Source organism: Trichechus manatus, unplaced genomic scaffold (genome assembly GCF_000243295.1).
Source record: "Trichechus manatus latirostris isolate Lorelei unplaced genomic scaffold, TriManLat1.0 scaffold00032, whole genome shotgun sequence".
NCBI lineage: Eukaryota > Metazoa > Chordata > Mammalia > Sirenia > Trichechidae > Trichechus > Trichechus manatus.
This window is the reverse complement of record NW_004443968.1, coordinates 20,335,463-20,355,149: the sequence shown is the minus strand read 5'-3', so window position 1 is coordinate 20,355,149 and position 19,687 is coordinate 20,335,463. Positions and strand designations below refer to the sequence as shown.

Here is a 19,687-nt window from a genome sequence, read left to right as displayed (position 1 = left end):
CACATACAGAGGAGAAACAATAAGACTAAGCTCAGATTATTCAGCAGAAACCATGCAGGCAAGAAGGCAATGGGATGACATATATAAAACCTTGATAGGAAAAAACTGCCAGCCAAGAATAATATATCCCGCAAAACTCTTGTTCAAATATGATGGGGGAAATTAGGACATTTCCAGATAAACAGAAATTAAGGGAATATGTAAAAACAAAACAAAACTTACAAGAATTATTAAAGGAAGTCCTTCGATCTGACAACAAACTTCAGCTCACAGGACGAAGGATCGTACCAGCCAGATACCAATGCAGGAAATGAACTCTGAAGGACTATCCAAAACCAAAAGAAATACAGCAGGGAATCAGAGCAGTTAATCTGTAAATGACAACAACATCAGAACAATAAAAGGGAATAAACAGTGTAGGTATAGAACCTTCTAATGGAGAGGAAGGCAAGGCAATATCAAGTAATAATAGACTGCTTCAAACTTAGAAAGATAAGGGTAAATTTTACGGTAACCACAAAGAAAGGTAACAAACATACTCATAAAAATAAAGAGGAAAAACATAAAGTCTCAGTAAAAACAAAACCTACAAAAATGAAAGAAATGAAAAAAAATCCACAAACAAAAGGAATTCAGCACAGGAGAGTAAGAGGAACAAAGAAAACGTCATCACCACAAAAAAAGCACTACAAAATGACAGCAATAAACTCACATTTATCAATAATAACACTGAATGTAAATGGCTTCAATGCGTCCATAAAGAGACGGAGAGTGAATCTGTGAAGCATCTCATAACATGGTTGAAACTGGAGGATATTATGCTGAGTAAAATAAGTCAATCACAAAAGGACAAATATGTATGAGACCTCTATTGTAAAAACCCATGAAAAAAGTTTACACACAAAAAGTAACAATCTTTTTTGGTTATGAGGGATGGGAGGGGTGGGAGGGAATACTAAATAGACAATAGATAAGTAGTATCTTTGGTGAAGCTTGAGACAATACACAATACTTGGGAAGCCAGCACAACTTGTACAAGGAAAGGTCATGGAAGCTCCATAGACACATCCAAACTCCCTGAGGGACTGAATTGCTAGTCGGAGGGCTATGGGGACCATGGTCTCTGGGAACATCTAGCTCAATTGGCATAACACAGTTTGTAAAGACAATGTTCTACATTCTACCTTGGTAAGTAGCGTCTGGGGTCTTAAAAGCCTGTAAGCAGCCATCTAAGATACTCCACTGATCTCACCCCTTCGGGAGCAAGGAAGAATGAAAACAACAGGATACAAGGAAAAGATTAGTCCAAAGGACTAATGGACCACAGCTACTACGGCCTCCACCAGACTGAGTCCAGTACAGCTAGACGGTGCCTGGCTACCACCACTGACTGCTCTGACCGGGATTACAACAGAGGGTTCTGGACAGAGCTAGATAAGGATGTAGAACAAAATTCTAATACACACAGAAAAAAGACCAGATTTACTGGCCTGAAAAAGACTGAAGAAACCCCGACAGTATGACCCCCAGACACCCTTTTAGCTCAGTGGTGAAGTTACTTCCGAGGTTCACCGTTCAGCCGGGGATTGGACAGCCCCATAAAACAAAATGGGACTAATGAGGCACATCAGTCCAGGGACAAGGACTAGAAGGCAGAAGGGGACAGGAAAGCTAGTGACAGGGAACTCAAGGTTGAGTAAGTACAGTGCTGACATGTAGTGGGGTTGTTAACCATTGTCTTAGGGCAACATGTGTACTAACTATTTTGTTCTGTAAACCTTCATCTGCAGTGAGAATAGGAGCACAACTGGAAGAACATAACCGATGTTACTAAATTGTGCATGTAGAAATTTTTGAAATGGTGTATCTTTAACTATGTATATTTTCACCAAAAAAAAAAAAAAAGTCAAGAAGGGAGAGTGTTGACATGTCGTGGGGTTGTTAACCAATGTCATAAAATAATATATGTACTGACTGTTTAATGAGAAACTATTTGTTCTGTAAACTTTTACCTGAAGTACAATAAAAAAATAATAATAATCAAGAATGGAAAAAATCAACAACATTGCATTGGGAAAAATCTGCTTTAAAAAGACCTCTTTAAAGTTTTAAAAAGCAAAGATGTCATTTTGATGACTAAGGTACAGCTGACTCATGATATGGTCTTTTCAGTCATCTCATATGCAAGGAAAAAAGCTGGAAAATAAAAAAGGAAGACAGAAGAATTAATGCATTCGAATTGTGGTGCTGGCAAATAATATTGAATGTATCGTGGATTGCCAAAAAATGAATCAATGTTAAAAGAAATACAACAAGAATTCTTCTTAGAAGCAAGAATGGCAAGATGTCAGCTCACTTACATTGTACACATTATGACAAAAGACCAATTGCTAGAAAAGCACATCATATTTTATAAAGTACAGGTCGTTCCTGACAATTTGAATTACAACAAACCACACTTAGGACCATCTGTTGTTGTTTTTGTACATCTTACCACTAGTAATACGTATTACATACAATGTTGCAGTGCATAATTTGCTGATGTTACCATTCTCAAATGGTCACCTGCAGATGTTCAAAGATCAGATTTATAAAGATACTTATAATAAAAGGCATAATAATGAAAACTAAAAAAGAAAAAAGAAGTATTTGACTTACATCATAACCAACTTACGACCATGGAGTTGTTGGAAGGGAACCCCTTTTTAAGTCAGGGACTCTCCATAGAGGGTCACGGAAAATGAGGGAAACTCTCAATGTCATGGATTGATATAGTAGCCACACAATGGACTCAAAACATACCAATAATCATGAAGATGGCACAGGACCAGGCAACATTTCATGAGTCAGAGCTGACTCAATGGCAACTAACAGCAACAAATGTAAGGTAATATAATACCCTTTCATAATGCAGTTTAATGTAGTGTAGCCAACTAATCTGTTGAAGTCATACCTATGTAGAATGAATCCTAAACCTAATCACTTCTGAGTTATAAAAAGCAGAATGGACATAGAGACACACGGGCATACACATGGGGGAAGACAGATGCCATGTGAGGATCATCTACAAGCCAAGGAACCAAGGAACATCCAGGGCTACTGAAAAGAAAGGAATCCACATGGCCTAGACTCTGATTTGGACTGTTAGCCTCCAAAGCTATGAGAAAATAAATTTCTGCTCTTTAAAGCCACCCACTTGTGGTATTTATGTTACAGCAGCACTAGGAAACTAAGACAAATATAAAATAAAATTATGAGACAATTTAGGAAATTTTAATATTGAACGTCTCTTTTACGATATTAAGAATTTTTGTTAAAATTTTAGTCAGACTGAATACTGCAGTTACGTTCTTAACAGTCATTATCTTTTAAATATATACTCATAACTCCAAAAAGTTTATTTTTAAATATTAATGAATTACTATAGTATATACAATTTACTTCAAAAGAATCCAAAAGGCTGGGAGGAGGGCATATATTGATAATAGTTGATGCTGGATAATACCTGAGGGTCCATTATACTAATCTATTTACTTTAATATATGTTTGTATACCGACATTGGGTATTCAATCTTGATATTCTCACTTTAAAAAGTGAGTTAATTAAAGCAATATTTCTGACTTCCTATCTAATCATTAAAATAATTAAAAACTGAAAACAACTACTCACAGAAAGAAGCATAAAGTTAAAATTGAGTGGTTTATACAACTTCACTGTGAGGAGGAGTTTCCAACATGTAAATTCCAGGCAGGAAGCAATGATCAACCTTAAGGCTTCTGTAGCTGTTGCTGATTGCCAAGGAGGCAGCTGGGAGTTAAAAGACTGCCAACACCTAGCTTTCTAATCTTGAACTCATATAACTTTCTGTAGGTGTTGGGGCATGAGAGAGCAGGAATTGAAATGATAAATAACAATAATAATTGTGTTTTGGGTGCTAGCTCTGCGTTTAGCATTGTCCTAACAGCTTTTGATGCATTTTCCTGCTTAAACCTCATAACAACTCAAGGAGGTATCGTTTTCCACATCTGGAGATTGAGGTTTATGGAGGTCAATAACTTGCTTAAGGCCACGTAAATAAGCGAACTGGTCCAACGAATATCCCAGGTTTATTTAACATCAAAGAACGCTCTGAAGACTCCGTTACATTAGACTATGTTGGAGAGAAGACCGGGGAGTTGGGTGCGAAATACTGGAAAACTTAAAACTGTTTCCACAGATCAACAGTTTCCCATCGTCCACACCACTCTCTACACATCTCGGTCACAGGCAACGGAAAACTTGAACCAGGACCCTTTCTCCCACTCCTGGACCTCCCGCCCGGTCCCACCCATAGTAACTCCACCCCAAGCCCCGCCCCACCGCCGATCCCTCTACAAACTACCTCTCCCACAAAGCCATGCGAGGACACCTGAACTCCGCCGGAAGTCAGGAAGGATCCATCCGGCGCCGGGAAAAGTGAGAGCGGGATTTTCTCAGTCCTTCAACTACATCCGGTTTCTTCTGCCCTGGTCACCTTTGGGTTAGTAGTCATAGCGGCGAATTACTATGCTTCAGTGTCCCCTCTGGGACCAATGACTAGTTCTTTGGGGTCTTTGGTCTACCGCACTGCCCGGCCGAGCCCTGCTGGGTCTTGTGGCGCAACCTCGCTCTGGAGCGGCGGGCGCAAGCGCGGGAGCTTCGGCTGCGGCGCCCTGAAGGAGCAGGGGGCGGGGGCGCGGCGTGTCCAGCCGCTGGTGGAGTTTCGTCCCAGCTTTCAGATGGGGCAAAGGAAGTCCTTCGGGTTGATTTCACGTTAAAAGAAGGAATCTCACAGTAGTGGCAAGAATATAACGTATCTTAAGGAGTTTGACCATTTGAAGAGAGCCTGCACGGGTCGTGCTTGATTGGTTAAATTTTGGTGTCCAGGAATTGAAAAGAGTTAAATGATAGTTGGTGACTTAAGTGGCAGAGCTAGGTTTGAGGTCACAGCCAGCCCCTCTCGGACCGTGTGACCTTGGGCAAGTCATGGGCCTAGTGTTACACATCGTTAAAGAGTGGATGTTAATTTGGGTGAAGTCTAAAATCCCTTTAAATCTAAGATTATTTAAAATGATCTCTCAGAATATTGCGTGTTATTTTTGGAAAGCAAGGGTAGCATTAAGCTGACAGAATCACTTCAGCCTGCCTTCGAATCCTTACCTTCTAGAGGACCTGTCAATCAGAATTGAAAAAGTAAATCGAACAGCTGCATCTCAGACTTTTCTCTGCTTCTCTTTGGAATGAGCAATAGTTTTTATAGATGGCTTTTTTGCTGAGAAGGCTAAGTGTGAAAGTGTACATTTTCCACATCCTTTCTCATAAGAATACTGTGAGTAAGCAGCATTTCACTGAGGCAGTGAAATATTTTTGGAGGACAGTTTTGCAATCACTTGGGGTAGAGTATGGGGAGGGTGAGGATGTGACCGTGACCTCAGAAGATAGGGCAGTGAAAATTATGTTCAAAGTAAACTTAACTGAAGAAACTGTATAATACGATTTTATGGAAAAAAATAAATTTCACGGAAAGGTAACTTGGAAGGAGACCGAACAAGAGTCAGTGTACGCCTGTGCTTCAGAATAAAATCCCCAAAAGTTGTAGCTTTTGTTACTCATTATATTTTTGAAGTGAAGTAAATCTGGAGTAAGTCAAAATAAATTTAAGAAATGTTTTTCTAGTATAGAAGTCACTCCGAATTTTAGTTGTAAACAAATTTTCTATGTTAAGTTTTATCTAAATATTTCCATTCCTGTGAACAATTTTGACTTATTTTTTGTAGCAGAAAGATACCAAAAGGAAATGTGAACAGATACAAAATAAGAAAGTTAATCTTTTGGGCCCATTTTTTTTCCCCCTAAACTGTATTCATATTACTCTTACTACAAAACTGATCAGCCAATTTGGTGTTTCAGAACCCAGGAGACAACAACTGTCAAAAATTATGGGGTAGAACCTTTTCTTCTTTTTAGCCTAAATAACTTATTACTTGGCATGGTAGACGCCTAGCCACAATCCCAGATATTTTCGTAAGAGGTGAACGTTATCATTTCATGGGGAAAAAAAAGTGATACTTTACTAAAAATTATCTTGAGACGTTTCGTAGACAACTGACACGTGAACCATTTCCATAAAAAAAGCTCGGTTTGTGCCTTGCCACATTCAATCCATGATTAGGCAAGATTTATTAAGAGGTATGGGACAGTTATTTCCTTTTTTCTTTCCCTTAACTGAATAAACAGAGTGACAAAACACATAGAAAGTCAATGATTAAAAAAAGCTGTGATTCAAGGAGAGCTAAAGTGACCAATAAAACAGTATCCAATAATGGATCTAAAATGTATCATCACCTGATTTATGACAAGTATAATACTGCAGTACAGTGAGACAAAGATTGTAATTTCAAGAATGATGCTGAGTCATATGGATTATCCAGTGCATAAAAAAGTACCCATACCCCTACCTCAAGAAGCCCTGGTGACGCAGTGGTTAAGAGCTCAGTTTGCTGCTAACTGAGAGGTCAGTTGTTAGAACCCACCAGCTGCTCTGTGGGACAAAAATGTGACAGTCTGCTTCCATAAAGATTACAGCCTTGGAAACCCTATGGGGCAGTTCTACTCTGTCCTGTGGGGTTGCTGTGAGTCGGAATGAACTCAAAGGCACACAACAACAACAACCTCTATCACACACTGTACACAAAACTCAATCTCAGATGAATTGCAGAATTAATTGTGCAAGGTAAAGCAGTAAATTGTTTTCATGTGAAATTTAGAAAGCTTCTGAATAATTACATATAGGATCATAATTTCCCTGAGGGCAGGGACCTGCACTCGATACGATAGAATCTAAGAATACTGTTTGGCCTCAGCTAAAAACCTCTGTCTCTGCTACTATCTGGTGCTTTTAGTCTTCTCCTGCCTGTGCTCCATAATGAAGTACCCCTGTCTACCTCAAATATTCCCCTCCTGCCTGTAATATTTTACCTGACAGCTCCTTCCCTAAGGATATTGGCCCCTCATCTGTGTTACCAAAGCCTTATACATTATTTTATGTAACCCTATGTTGAATTATATTTATAATTCTCAACTGGTAACAATTTTGAAATGTCTGCTGTGATGACGGTTAACTGCTAATTATCTTTGAAGAGTATATTGCTTTGGAAAACCATTAATATTCTAAATATAGGAGTACTCAGGTAATATTTATCCATTGATACAAAAAGGAATTTCAAATGAGTAATTTTTTTCTATTTTCCTCTTTTTAAGGAAGACATGTCTTCTGTGAAAGCAAACCTAAAGAAGGAAATAATTTCCCAGTTTCACTGTTCAGCTGCTGAAGGAGATATTGCCAAGTTAACAGCGATACTCAGTCATTCTCCATCTCTTCTCAATGAAACTTCTGAAAATGGCTGGACTGCCTTAATGTATGCTGCAAGGAATGGGCACCCAGAGGTTGTCCAGCTTCTGCTTGAGAAAGGGTAAGCATTTTAAGCTGTACCACTTGGAGGAATGTGTAGTTTAATTTCTGTATTACATATTCCCTTTTAAACGTTTTTAGTAGCCATCCTTATATCCTTGAGCTAGTAAATAATGCATTGACCGGTTTGTTACAAAAAAATGTAGCATAATTTCTAACTAAAAACGTTCAACATCTTTTCTTGAGAAATTAACCCTTCATACTTAATAGCAAAGTAAATTTATGAGATAGTCTGATCTTCCCCCCACCCCAAGTAGAAAATGTAAATCTATATACCACAACTATCAAGGACTCTTTGCAGAATTCTAGTAATTCCTTATAACACGGTAGTGGGTAAGAGCTCACCTGCTAACCAGAAGGTCAGCAGTTTGAATCCACCAGCTGCTCCTTGGAAACCCTATGGGGCAGTTCTCCTGTATCCTATAGCATTGCTGTAGAGTTCCTATGAGTCAGAATTGACTCGATGGCAACAGGTTTGGTTTTTTTGGTATAACACATAAAACTTAACTGCTTTTTTATCTTATAAGTAATTCTCCAGAAAATTTATTTCTTTTATTTTTCCCAATAGTAAATATATACCCCTAAAAGATTGATTGTTGTTGTTAGTTGCCTTTGAGTTGATTCCATCTCATGGCAATCCCATGTGTTTCAGAGTAGAACTGTGCTCCTTAGGGTTTTCAATGGCTGTGCTCTTTTCAGAAGTGGATCGCCAGTCCTTTCTTCCAAGAATCATTAAATAGAGGGGCTACAATGTGCATCTGGAAATATTTTATTGACATATTTACTAGAGAAAATGTTTACTTCCTATTTTATTTTTCTTCCGCAATTTTTCCTTTCATCTGTAGGTGTGACAGGTCCATTGTCAACAAATCAAAGCAGACTGCACTGGATATTGCTAAATTTTGGGGTTATAAGCATATAGCTAATTTGTTAGCTAATGCTAAAGGTGGGAAGAAGCCTTGGTTCCTAACCAATGAAGTGGAAGAATGTGAAAATTATTTTAGCAGGACACTACTGGACCGGAAAAGTGAAAAAAGAAATAATTCTGACTGGTTACTAGCTAAAGAAAGCCATCCAGCCACAGTTTATATCCTTTTCTCAGATTTAAATCCCTTGGTTACTCTAGGTGGCAATAAAGAAAGTTTCCAACAGCCGGAAGTCAGGCTTTGTCAGCTGAACTACACAGATGTAAAGGGTTATTTGGCCCAGCCTGAGAAGATCACCTTGATTTTCCTTGGAGTAGAACTTGAAATGAAAAAAGAGTTACTGAGTTATGCTGAGGAAGTCCCAAAAGAAGAGGAAGATGGCTTGGTTGCCTGGTTTGCTCTAGGTATAGGTCAGATTGCTGCTGAAGAATTTAAGCAAAGACATGAAAATTGTTATTTCCTTCATCCTCCAATGCCAGCACTTCTACAATTAAAAGAAAAGGAAGCTGGTAAGAAGTGAACATTGCTTACATGTATTGATAATAATCTGGTTTTTGGAACTGGGTTGGAGTTGTGTCTATCTGCAGTTTCCAGGAGACACGCTTTTTTCCATAAGCAGTGAAATGAGTCCATCTTCATTAGAGTCTTCTTAGAGTTCTGATCCTAGGGAAATACTCTCCTGGACAGTTACAGCAGTTTTAATCAGCCAAGACTAGTTTCCCCAGAACTAACCCTAATGCATGCTCGTTTCATTCAATTATTGAATGAATAATTGTTGATTACCTACTGTACACTGAGCATGATGGTAAAGGTCTTGACTTTTATTTTCTGTTGCTGACTATGCCAATTCGTGCAGGACCTTATAGACCATGGGAAGAAGAGTTTTATTCTAAGTGTCATTAAATGTTGGAATATGATATGATTTACGTTAAATAAACAAAACAAAAAACCTGACATTGACTATCCCATAGAGCATGAATTGTAGGTAATTAAGTGTGAAAACCAGGAGTCTTGTTAGGGAATTGGGGATTACAACAGCCCAGGTAAGAGATTACAGTGGCTGGGATTGGAGTAGTGGCAGTGGAGAAAAAGGGAGAATTTGAGATATTCTTCAGGTAGAACTGAGGATTGATCTGTAAGTTGACCCAGTTTTAAGAGAGAGATGATGGTAACTTGGACTAAGGCCTAAATTAAGGTAACAATAGAGATGGAGAAAGGGGCACAGTCAAGATATATTTTGGAGATAAAACTGATAGTACTTGCTGATGGGTTGGGTATGAAACATACAGGAATGACAGAAAGGATCAAGGATGACTGCTAGGTTTGAGAATTTAGTAATTTGGTAGATACTCATACCATTTCTTGATTAAAAAAAAAAAAGATGTAGAGTGATGGGTAGAGCAAGGGAAGCAGGACAAACTTGGAATAAATAAACCAAGAGTTCAGTTTTGGCCATGCTGACTTTTAGAGAAGGGTATTAGAATCTGGAATTCAGAGTAGAGATCTGAACTGGAGAAACCTATATGGGAGTCATCAACACAAGGTGGTATTTAAATCCCAGGAAATTACTGAGATTACAGAGTTGAGAGGAAGAAGGAAAGAAAGCCACAGAATCACGCCTGAATACTCCTAAATTTAGAAGTCAGGTAGAAGCAGAGGAGTCAACAAAGGTGATGGAGACTGTGTGACCATAGGTGGAGGAAACCAGGACAAAGTGCTTAAGGAAACCAAAAGAGCAGAGTGTTTTAAGGAGGGAGTGGTCAGGTGTATTGAGTGCTGCTGAGAATTTGAGTAAGATGAGGACAGATTTTTTTTTAAAAGGTTCTTTGGTTCAAGTGATGTGAAGTTATTTGTGACTTTGACAAGAAGAGTGTCAGTGGAGTGTAAGGAACAGAAGTTAGCATAGAATAGATTGAAGAGTTAATGGGAGGTGAGGAAAGGGTCTCTTGTCAGAGGCCACCATCCCTTAGGTGATGTAGAGGCCCTTCCAGAGACTGCATAGACACCTCCTCCTTGAAGGCTGGAGTGGTACGTTTTATTCTCTACCCCCATGGAGAAATCACTGGCGTTTTAAAAGAAAACATCTTTTCTTTGGAGCTATATATATAATTTTACATCTCAAAAATATCTTAGAAATGAACTAGTCTAGGTTTTTTTTTTTTTAAACTAGTGAGGAAATTGAAGTTCTTTTGCCAGCTTGCTGTATGACATTAAACAGTTACTTAATCTCCCTGTGCATCAGTTTCCTCCTCTATAAAATGGGGATAATGACAGTACCTGCCTCATAGGCTTGTTGTAAACGTTAAATAACTATAGATATGTATGTTTTTTTGCATTATGCTTGGCACACAGTAAGTACTCAGTATAAATGTTATCTTTTCTTATTGAAATGATATTAAAATACTGTAGACATTCTAGTGTAAAGTATATATCACAAAGTAGCATAGCAGGGAGATAGTTAATGTTGCCTGTGGATCACTGAATTTCAGCATTACATTTGTTTTTACTTCTGGATTGTTAGTTTACATTTTTTCCCAATTTACAGTATTGTTGTTGCTGTTTATTTCTTTCAGAAATCTTTAGGCCAAATCGGAGTCCCTGGGTGGTGCAGATGGTTAATGCACCAACTCAACTGCTAACTGAAAACTTGGAGGTTTGAGTCCACCCACAGGTGCCTCAGAAGAAAGGCCTGGCAGTCTACCTCCGAAAAATCAGCCACTGAAAACCCTATGGAACACAGTTCTACTCTGAAACACTTGGGGTCACCATGAGTTGGAATTGACTTGATGGCAACTAGTTGATGCCAAATAATGTATTTTCAGTAGAGCAAGTTTGTCAGGCATTTGAAATGTAGCATTTCTAGTAATATTGCCACAATTGTAATATTTCTGGCCAGATCATAGTCTTTTTGAAACACCAAGGTAAGAGTTATAGCCAAAGGATACATATATATATTCTATTTACTCTCTAAGGCATTTTTTTCATAAACATTTAAAAAAAAAAAAAAAACCCATTGCCGTCAAGTTTAACTACAAATCTTTTAGATGTAGTTTTTTTATACTGGAACCCTGGAGGCATAGTGGTTAAGAGTTCGGCTGCTAACAAAAAGGTCTGCAGTTCAAATCTACCAACTGCTCCTTGGAAACCCTATAGGGCAGTCTACTCTGTCTGATAGGATTGCTATGAGTCAGAATTGACTCAGTGGCAATGGGTTTTCTGTTTGTTTTTTTTTAATATTGTATGCGGTCTCCAGTTGTCAACGATACATCCCACAGGGACATGAATCAGCAATTGTGTAGTCACCAAGGAAAAGAGTGTTCCTACAGTTTCTTAGATTTTCTTTGGAGGGAAACACAGAAGTCTTAACTACCTTTGTCGTGTGATATTTTTATAAAAGTCACTATTGGCTAGAATCATGTATACCCAAAATATAAAAATCATTAATAGTAAAAGCTTGATCTAATAAAGTGTGTACGATATTAATACACCAACCTTACACGAGAAATATTTTATTCATTCCATAAAAAGTTTAATTTTCTTTTGTCTTCTGGAGAATTAAACCTTTTATTTTAAAATAAAAATACACATCATAAAATAGGAGTACTAAAACCTTCCATCACACAGATACTCAGAAAACACAGTGTATGTCTTTATTACAGCCTAAAAACATTTTGCCTGCTTACTTTTTTTACAATTGTGACAGAATTAAAATTTTTTGTACCATCTCTTAAAGGGGTTGTTGCTCAAGCAAGATCTGTTCTTGCCTGGCACAGTCGGTATAAGTTCTGCCCAACCTGTGGAAGTGCAACTAGAATTGAAGACGGTGGCTATAAAAGAGTGTGTTTAAAAGAAGACTGTCCTAGCCTCTATGGTGTTCACAATACATCATATCCAAGAGTTGGTAAGCCTTCTCATTTACAGTGAAATCTCAGCCATCTGGAATCTTGGGGAATATTCTGGAGAGACAAGTTTTTGAGGAACTAAAGAGTTTACCTTTTTTAAAAAATCATGTTTAAGTTAACCATTAAGATTATAAATATTGAAGTATTACATATTTGCATGGCTTCTTAAGTAAAAGACGTACATAATTAGCCATTCCTTAGCTCTGGTTAATCAGTATAAATTTGATGTATTGAGATACGACTTCAAGAAGCCCACCAATCTGGATCCACTTAGTGGAGAGTTTAAAAAGCCTCAACAATTCAGTGCCTGTTTTAGGCATCACCAAAGCATTACAGCCTGGAGCTGGCTTCCCACTACTGCTGATGTCTGCCTGTACCTTCTCTTCTTCTTCTAATTGCTATTTTTGAGTATTCTCTGGGTTTGGAAATTTGATGACACAGCCCCTTAAAACTGTGAAAAAAGAATAGACTCAGCATCACCTGAGGAGGTCTCCTGGGACTAAAGGGCATGGCTTAGTAGCATCTGTTTTTGCTGCTGAAAAGTGTTTTACATTTAATTCCTGATTCTCAGTCGTGCTACTGAGGAGAATTTGCTGGACTTCTAGAGGGATGAACTGTCATTTTTTAATTTATTTTTAATTGTAATGGCTAAGGCAAACTTAATCATTGAGCCACATTAGCTTTTAAAACCATTTTGTTAGGGATTGACATAGAGGGAAGATGGAAATTTATTTTATTTACGATGGTAAAAATTTAAAAGGTAAAAATGGTAAAAATTACAATGGTAAAAATTAAAATTTAATTAAAAAAAAGAACGTGCCTGGTATTCCAGGAGTACAGTCAATGTTGCTGTTAAGATGGGGCGGAAGGCAGAAATGTTCTTCCTTCAGCTTACTGACAGTATTCCATGCAATTTCCCTCAGATACTTCATCTTCACCTGCATCACAGCAGAAAAAAAGTCTTGTAACAAGAGTCTTGTTCCCACAGGAGATATCTTGATATTGTGCTCCAAGATGGAGACTTTGCAAAGTGAGTCTAAATTATTTTTTTCCTGTAATTTAGATACCTAATTTTTTTTTTTTTTTTAACAGATCCGGTAGTAATCATGCAAGTTATTCATCCAGATGGGACCAAATGTCTTTTAGGCAGGCAGAAAAGATTTCCCCCGGACATGTTTACTTGCCTTGCTGGATTTATTGAACCTGGTAAGCCTTTTATTAATAATTTTTGTTAATAACTTTCATTTGACTTCTATTTTCTAAACAAATTTAGATAGCATTTGAGAAATAATCTCACATAAATTATTATGAAGTTGTGATACTTTAAAATAGTTTCTATGTATTTTAAATGATACAACTTTTATGTTTTTACCAGGGGAATAATTTTATTGTTTTATTAAAAATTCAGTGTTTTCTATTTATACATATATATGTATATATATATATATCTTTTATATATTGCTTTTGTCACAGGTATCTGCATGGTTTATAGCTCACTTCTTCTGTACTAGGCTCAACCATCACCTTTTCAAAGAGGCCTTCCCTGACTGCCCTAAATATACTACTAGTTAGCCACTACACACTGCATTCACAACCCCTTTCACTCTGCCTTATTTTTCCCTACAGCGCTAATCACCACCTGACATATATTTATTTGTTTATTATCTGTTTTTACTAGAGTATAAGTTTCATAAGAACAGGGACTTTATTCACTGCTATATCCCAAACCCTTAGAGCACTGCTTGTCATGTAGTAGGAGCTCAGTAAATATTTGTGAAATGAATGAATATATCTAATTAACAAATGAGAGTTTAAACTCAACTTCCAGTATTGTGAGGTAATAATAATAGTAGTAGTAAATATATGTAGTGCCAGGCTCTGTTGTGATTGTTTTATATATATTACGATCCTCATAAACTGAAAACCCTTTGAAGATCATAATTTAATAATTCAGTCTGATTGCTTTACATATATTAAATTTTGATCCTCGTAAACTAAAAACCCTTTGCCGTTGAGTCAATTCTGACTCATAGCAACCCTAGAGGAAAGAGTAGAACTGCCCCATAGGGTTTCCAAGGAGCAGCTGGTAGATTCGAACTGCCAGCCTTTTGGTTAACAGCTGAGCCCTTAACCCCTGCGCCACCAGGGCTCCATGATCCTCATACAACCTTATGAAATAGGTACTAATGCAGAAATTTTACAGAACTAAATAACTTGCCCAAGATCACACAGCTAATAAGTGATAGGACAGGGATTCAGACCTGAGCAATCTGGCTGCTAAGTCCATGCTGTTAATCACTATACTGCTTCTAGTAGCTCTAGGTCATTCATTTTAACTGCTGTATAGTATTCCATTTTATAAATAGTCTACAATTCATTTATCCATTCTGCTGATGGACATATAGTTTATCTTAACATTATTGCTATCACAAACCATACTGTAGTGGATATTCTTATACTTCTCCTTGTACACATTTGCAAGAGTTATCTAGGCTATATACATAGGGGTAGAATTGCTAGCTCATAGGATGTGAGCATCTTAACCTTTTCTAGATATTGCCAACTTGCTCTCTGAGGTAGTCTGCCAATTTACACTCCCACCAGCAGTATTTGCAGTGTTCTATTATTCCACATCTTCACCAAGTTAGGAATTTCAGACTTTTTAATTTGCCAGTCTGGTGGGTATGAAATATGTCATTGTGGTTTTCATTTGATAATGATGGAGCTGCTGATGGAGTATCTTTTTCAGGTATATATTAAACATCAAGCTTCTCCTTCTCTGAATTTACCTGTTTATATCCTTCGCCTGTTTTCCTGTTGGTTGTTTAATATTTTCTTTGTTGATTTTAGGAGTTCTTTATATGTATTCTGTGCTAATCTTGTGTTACCTATGGTCTTGCAAATATCTTTTGCTAGTTCATGGCTTACCTTTCCATTATGTATTTTATTTTGATGACCATAAGTTCTTAATGTAAGAAATTTATCACTGTATTAAAAATAGAAAGGTGTATTTGAATAATAAAGTATGTCTAAATTTCCAGATACACTTAACTTAGAAAATGTTCCTTCTATTTTAATTTTCAAGTCCAACGAATCAGAAATATAAAATACATTTATAGGCATCATTTTTTCCTGGTTAAGTCAGCAGTCATCTAGAGGACAATAATTGCTTAGAAAGAAAAAGTATTGAGTTTTGTTTTATGTGATTTTTAAATTTTCAGTGACTTTAAGAGAGTTATCTCCAATAATTGTTTTATAACATAGTAAAAAAAAAGTTTTAAAATTTTTATGAGGAGAGGATTAGTCACTTGTAAAAATTATGCAGTGAAAATTTATAACTGTTTAGTGATGATACATAAATGAGGTAGTAATTACGTGTTTACATAGTGCTTCGGCAGTATCGGTGCTGGATAGTTAGAGACATTACTATTATTTTTTAATATAACTGGTAAATTTGAACCTTTAAGAAATGAAAAGTTTCTGGTTGACTGTGATATTCTGTAAGTGATGATACACTTTAAAAAAAAATTAATGTTTTCTTGAATTCCGATCTAGTTTTAGGCTCTGCTTTCTGGTTCTTTGAATTGGGTTCCTGTCCAGATTGATTTTCAGACATTTGAACCATTCAGAGCACAAAATGTCCAGGGCATGTTTATCAGCTACTTGTTCTTTTGCCCCTTTTGGTTAGGGGAGACAATAGAAGATGCTGTTCGAAGAGAAGTAGAAGAGGAAAGTGGAGTCAAAGTTGGGCATGTTCGGTATGTCTCTTGTCAACCGTGGCCAATGCCCTCTTCCTTAATGATTGGTTGCTTAGCTGTGGCAGTGTCTACAGAAATTAAAGTTGACAAGAATGAAATAGAGGACGCCCGCTGGTTCACTAGAGAACAGGTAAAGTTCAATTTAATTTTCTTCTTCAATTGATTGTTCTCTGACTGTATCAGTTTGGGCATGCAGCAAGGATGCATATTTTCAGCAAGTTGAGTGAATGGCCATGATCCTCTCATCATGCATGGATCACCATGTTTCTTATTTTCATAGAGAAAGAGAATGTGTTCACTAATGTGTCCTCTATTAACTCATTCTGTGAGATTCGTCTAGTAATGATGATTCTGTGCCATTTTCTAATTCCAAAATGCCATTCCTTCAGATCAATGGTAATGCCTTTCAGTGTACTTAAAATGGGTAAACATTATTTCAGAAATGAGAAACAGGAATGTTAGACATTCTTATATTTTAGTTTATAGCATTAAAACAAGTAGCTCTCAAAAAACATCAGTAAAACTACTTACAGTTTTTTTAAAATTCTTATTCATTTTAAAATGTAATTAAGAGCAAGAATGATATAACTGTATAACCAAGATACACTCCCAAAACTTTTGAAAATGTCATCCTAAATTAATAATAAAGTACTTGTCTGTGTTTGGCATGACTCAAAGCATTTATATAAAAAACAAATGGCTAAATTTTTCAGTAATGAGGGCCTGGAATTCTTTCTGACTTTGCCTAAATAAAATTAACTTTATTTTATATCTAATCCCAAAAAAGTAGAAATTAGATTTTTTATTTTAATTTTACAAAAGAAAATCTGTCCCCAAAATTGATTTTTGGTTTGAAATTAAGTATGGAGTATATATTTTGTTTTTTCTTGATCTCATTTTCATAAGGGAATATATCTTTCTGGATCATTTTAAAAGCTGACTCACTAACTCATTGAAGCAAATAAAAATACTGTAGAAAATTTTGCATTGTGAATATGGATGTTGTCACTTTCTACAGTTGTTACTCACCATAAAAGTAATCATATGTTATTTGACTTGCATAAGTGTGGAAATAGTATTTAAATATGATAGTGATGAAATCCTAATACATTTTCTTATGGTACATTTTAGGTCATAGATGTTCTGACCAAAGGGAAGCAGCAGGCATTCTTTGTGCCACCAAGCCGAGCTATTGCACATCAGTTAATCAAACACTGGATAGGAATGAACGCCAATCTCTAAATTAAAAAAATCAGGCTTTGTTTAAATATTATTTGTTGTTTAACTACCACTTATTCCTCAAGTGAAGTTAGAAATATTCAGGGCTCTTAGAGTGTCACAATACAAAATATTATATTAGATCTAAAAAAATAGTTTCTTTTCGTCTTGACTACAGAATTCATATTTCTATAAATTCATCCTCACCTCCGATTTTGTTAAATTTCAGTCAGCCTTCTCAAAAAAAAAAAAAAAATTGTTTTTTTTTGGTCATACTTCACAATTTTATTGCATAAAACCATATTTCTAATAAGAGAAATCATGTCTGAAGTATGTTCTAGAAATGTGAATAAATCTGAATTTTAGTCAGTTTTCCTAATGTTGCTTGTAAGCGTTAGACCAATCATTAAAGTTCTTTAGTTGAGAAATGAACCAAAAGAATTTTAATGAATTTAGAGTTTGTATTGATTTCAAATCTTTTTATTACCATACAAATTCTGTAAGTTGCCACTGGCTGATTTTTGCCCATCTTCCCATCACAGTCCCACTTACTCTCTCCTCCTGGTTCCTTTGTTCTAGTAACAGTGTTGTTATAATGTTGCTTCTAGTCTAATTTGACTGGTATTAAGAAGATTCTGTTTTAACAAATAAATCTAATGAGTTCGAATACCACACCCTCATGCAGGAAGAGCTTAAGTGAGAACATGCCGTTGTGTTTGAGGCTGCCTCCTTAAGCCAATTAATTAGCTTATCTGTTTACTTGTAAGTTATATTCCAGGTTGTACTTAAAGCAAATTAAGATTCTCTGTTTTTTTTTTTAACTGAGATGAAACCTGTTTGAAAGGACTTCTCAAAGTCAGATATTAAATATATCCTAGTTAGGTTTACATATTTAATAAAACACTGACTTTAAATCATTTTGTAGGAAGAATGTGTCTACATTAGCAAAATTATATAATCATTACCAACAATATTTATTATACTCAAATGCATTGTCTTGGTTTTGATCTTATTTCAGCACATTCTAAGAAGCTTTTATGAAATGAGCATATTTTAGAACTCAATCAGTAAGACTGTAGAGAAGGTAGATTGTAGTAATTCACAAGCTTGCAACATAGAAACTCACATTTTCCAAAGCTTGTTTTGAAATTGTTTTAAGAAGTAGCTTATAAATATACAAATTTTATAGTTTGACACTATACTGTGGTGTTAGAACTGGGAGACACCTTAAGAATAATATATGTAGTTCACGGTCCTCGTTTTATAGGTGAAGAAAGGAAGTCTTGAAAAGTGAATTTCATTAATTGGTTAAAGTTACACAGCTAATTAATCTACAATAGTCTGCACTGTATAACCCAGTCCAACACTCTCACTGTAATAGGAACTAGAAACTATTACTAAGAACATATATAAAATAGGAGAGGGTAAGAATAATAAATTTAACTTCACCAAATTTGTTAATTAAAATTCTAGGTACTTAAAATTTATGTAACTTAAGATAACTTTCTAAGATAAACTTTATTTTACTAATGAACAGTGATTAGTGACGTCAGAACTTTAAACCAAACTAAGACTTACAGAGCACATTTAGATGCTTAATATAATTTGAACTGCATAAGTATATAGAAAATGACATGCGTTTAATTACTATAAAGTATAATGACTTGTTGCTATAGTCGGAATCAACTCTATGGCAACAGGTTATAATGATTTGAGGTTCAGTTTCACTCAATGTATTTTTAATACTTGCAGATTCTAAAATTACACTGTAAAATTCCAGGTTTCCATAATACTAGGAGCAGCTGGTGTATTCAAACTGCCAGCCTTTTGGTTAGCAGCCATAGCTCTTAACCACTGCACCACCAGGACTCCAAATGTTAGAATAGGAAAGTAAAATATAAAGTATCAACAAAATGCAGTTATAAATTTAGTTTTGCATATGTAATTCTCTGCTCAGGGAAAATCAGTATCTAAGTAAATTATTGTTATAACAATTATTCTTAAATCGCTAACCTCTGAGAGGTGAGTAGCTGTATATCAATAGAAGGAATAGCCAGTTCAAGAATTGGTAGGGGTTTAAGTACCGTGAATATATTTTAATGGAAATGAATGTTAACAATACATTAAAATATTTAACTTTTTCTCCTTGTGTGTGTGTGGTTTTTTTATTGTACTTTAGATGAAGGTTTGCAGAACAAATTAGTTTCTCATTAAACAGTTAATAAACATGTTATTTTGTAACATTGGTTGCCAACCACAGGACATATCAACACTCTCCCCTTCTCCACATTGGATTCCCTTTTACCATGTTTCCTGTCCCCTCCTGCCTTCTCGTCCTTGCCCCTGGGCTGGTGTGCCCATTTAGTCTCGTTTTATGGGCCTGTCTAATCTTT

At 36.1% G+C, this 19,687-nt stretch overlaps 1 protein-coding gene and 1 long non-coding RNA gene across 3 annotated transcripts in view; one reads left to right on the top strand and one right to left on the bottom strand.

The window, feature by feature from the left end:
* LOC111820284 (uncharacterized) overlaps positions 1 to 4,475 on the bottom strand; it is a 68,013-nt gene extending 63,538 nt beyond the window's left edge. Inside the window, exon 1 of the long non-coding RNA XR_002823840.1 lies at positions 4,383 to 4,475. This is a non-coding gene — a long non-coding RNA (uncharacterized LOC111820284). The remainder of the gene's footprint in view (positions 1 to 4,382) is intronic.
* On the top strand, positions 4,402 to 19,392 carry NUDT12 (nudix hydrolase 12). Of its 2 annotated transcripts, none has more exons than XM_023730166.1 (7): positions 4,402 to 4,520; positions 7,280 to 7,491; positions 8,336 to 8,925; positions 12,150 to 12,317; positions 13,411 to 13,524; positions 16,007 to 16,206; positions 17,208 to 19,392. In XM_023730166.1, the coding sequence occupies exons 2-7, from the start codon at positions 7,286 to 7,288 to the stop codon at positions 17,316 to 17,318; spliced, it is 1,389 nt and encodes a 462-aa protein (XP_023585934.1). In that variant the 5' UTR covers positions 4,402 to 4,520; positions 7,280 to 7,285; the 3' UTR covers positions 17,319 to 19,392. The 2 variants fall into 2 exon arrangements, with proteins under 2 accessions (XP_023585934.1, XP_004375118.1); XM_004375061.2 differs by having other exon boundaries at positions 4,414 to 4,520; positions 7,284 to 7,491.
* The last annotated feature ends 295 nt before the right edge of the window (positions 19,393 to 19,687 follow it).

Excerpts from the sequence above, each read along its gene's own strand:
- NUDT12 (XM_023730166.1), top strand. The coding sequence starts at position 7,286 with ATGTCTTCTGTGAAAGCAAACCTAAAGAAGGAAATAATTTCCCAGTTT. Across the intron at positions 12,318-13,410 it reads TACATCATATCCAAGAGTTG|ATCCGGTAGTAATCATGCAA; the intron begins GTAAGCCTTCTC and ends TTTTTTTAACAG. Across the intron at positions 16,207-17,207 it reads GCTGGTTCACTAGAGAACAG|GTCATAGATGTTCTGACCAA; the intron begins GTAAAGTTCAAT and ends GGTACATTTTAG.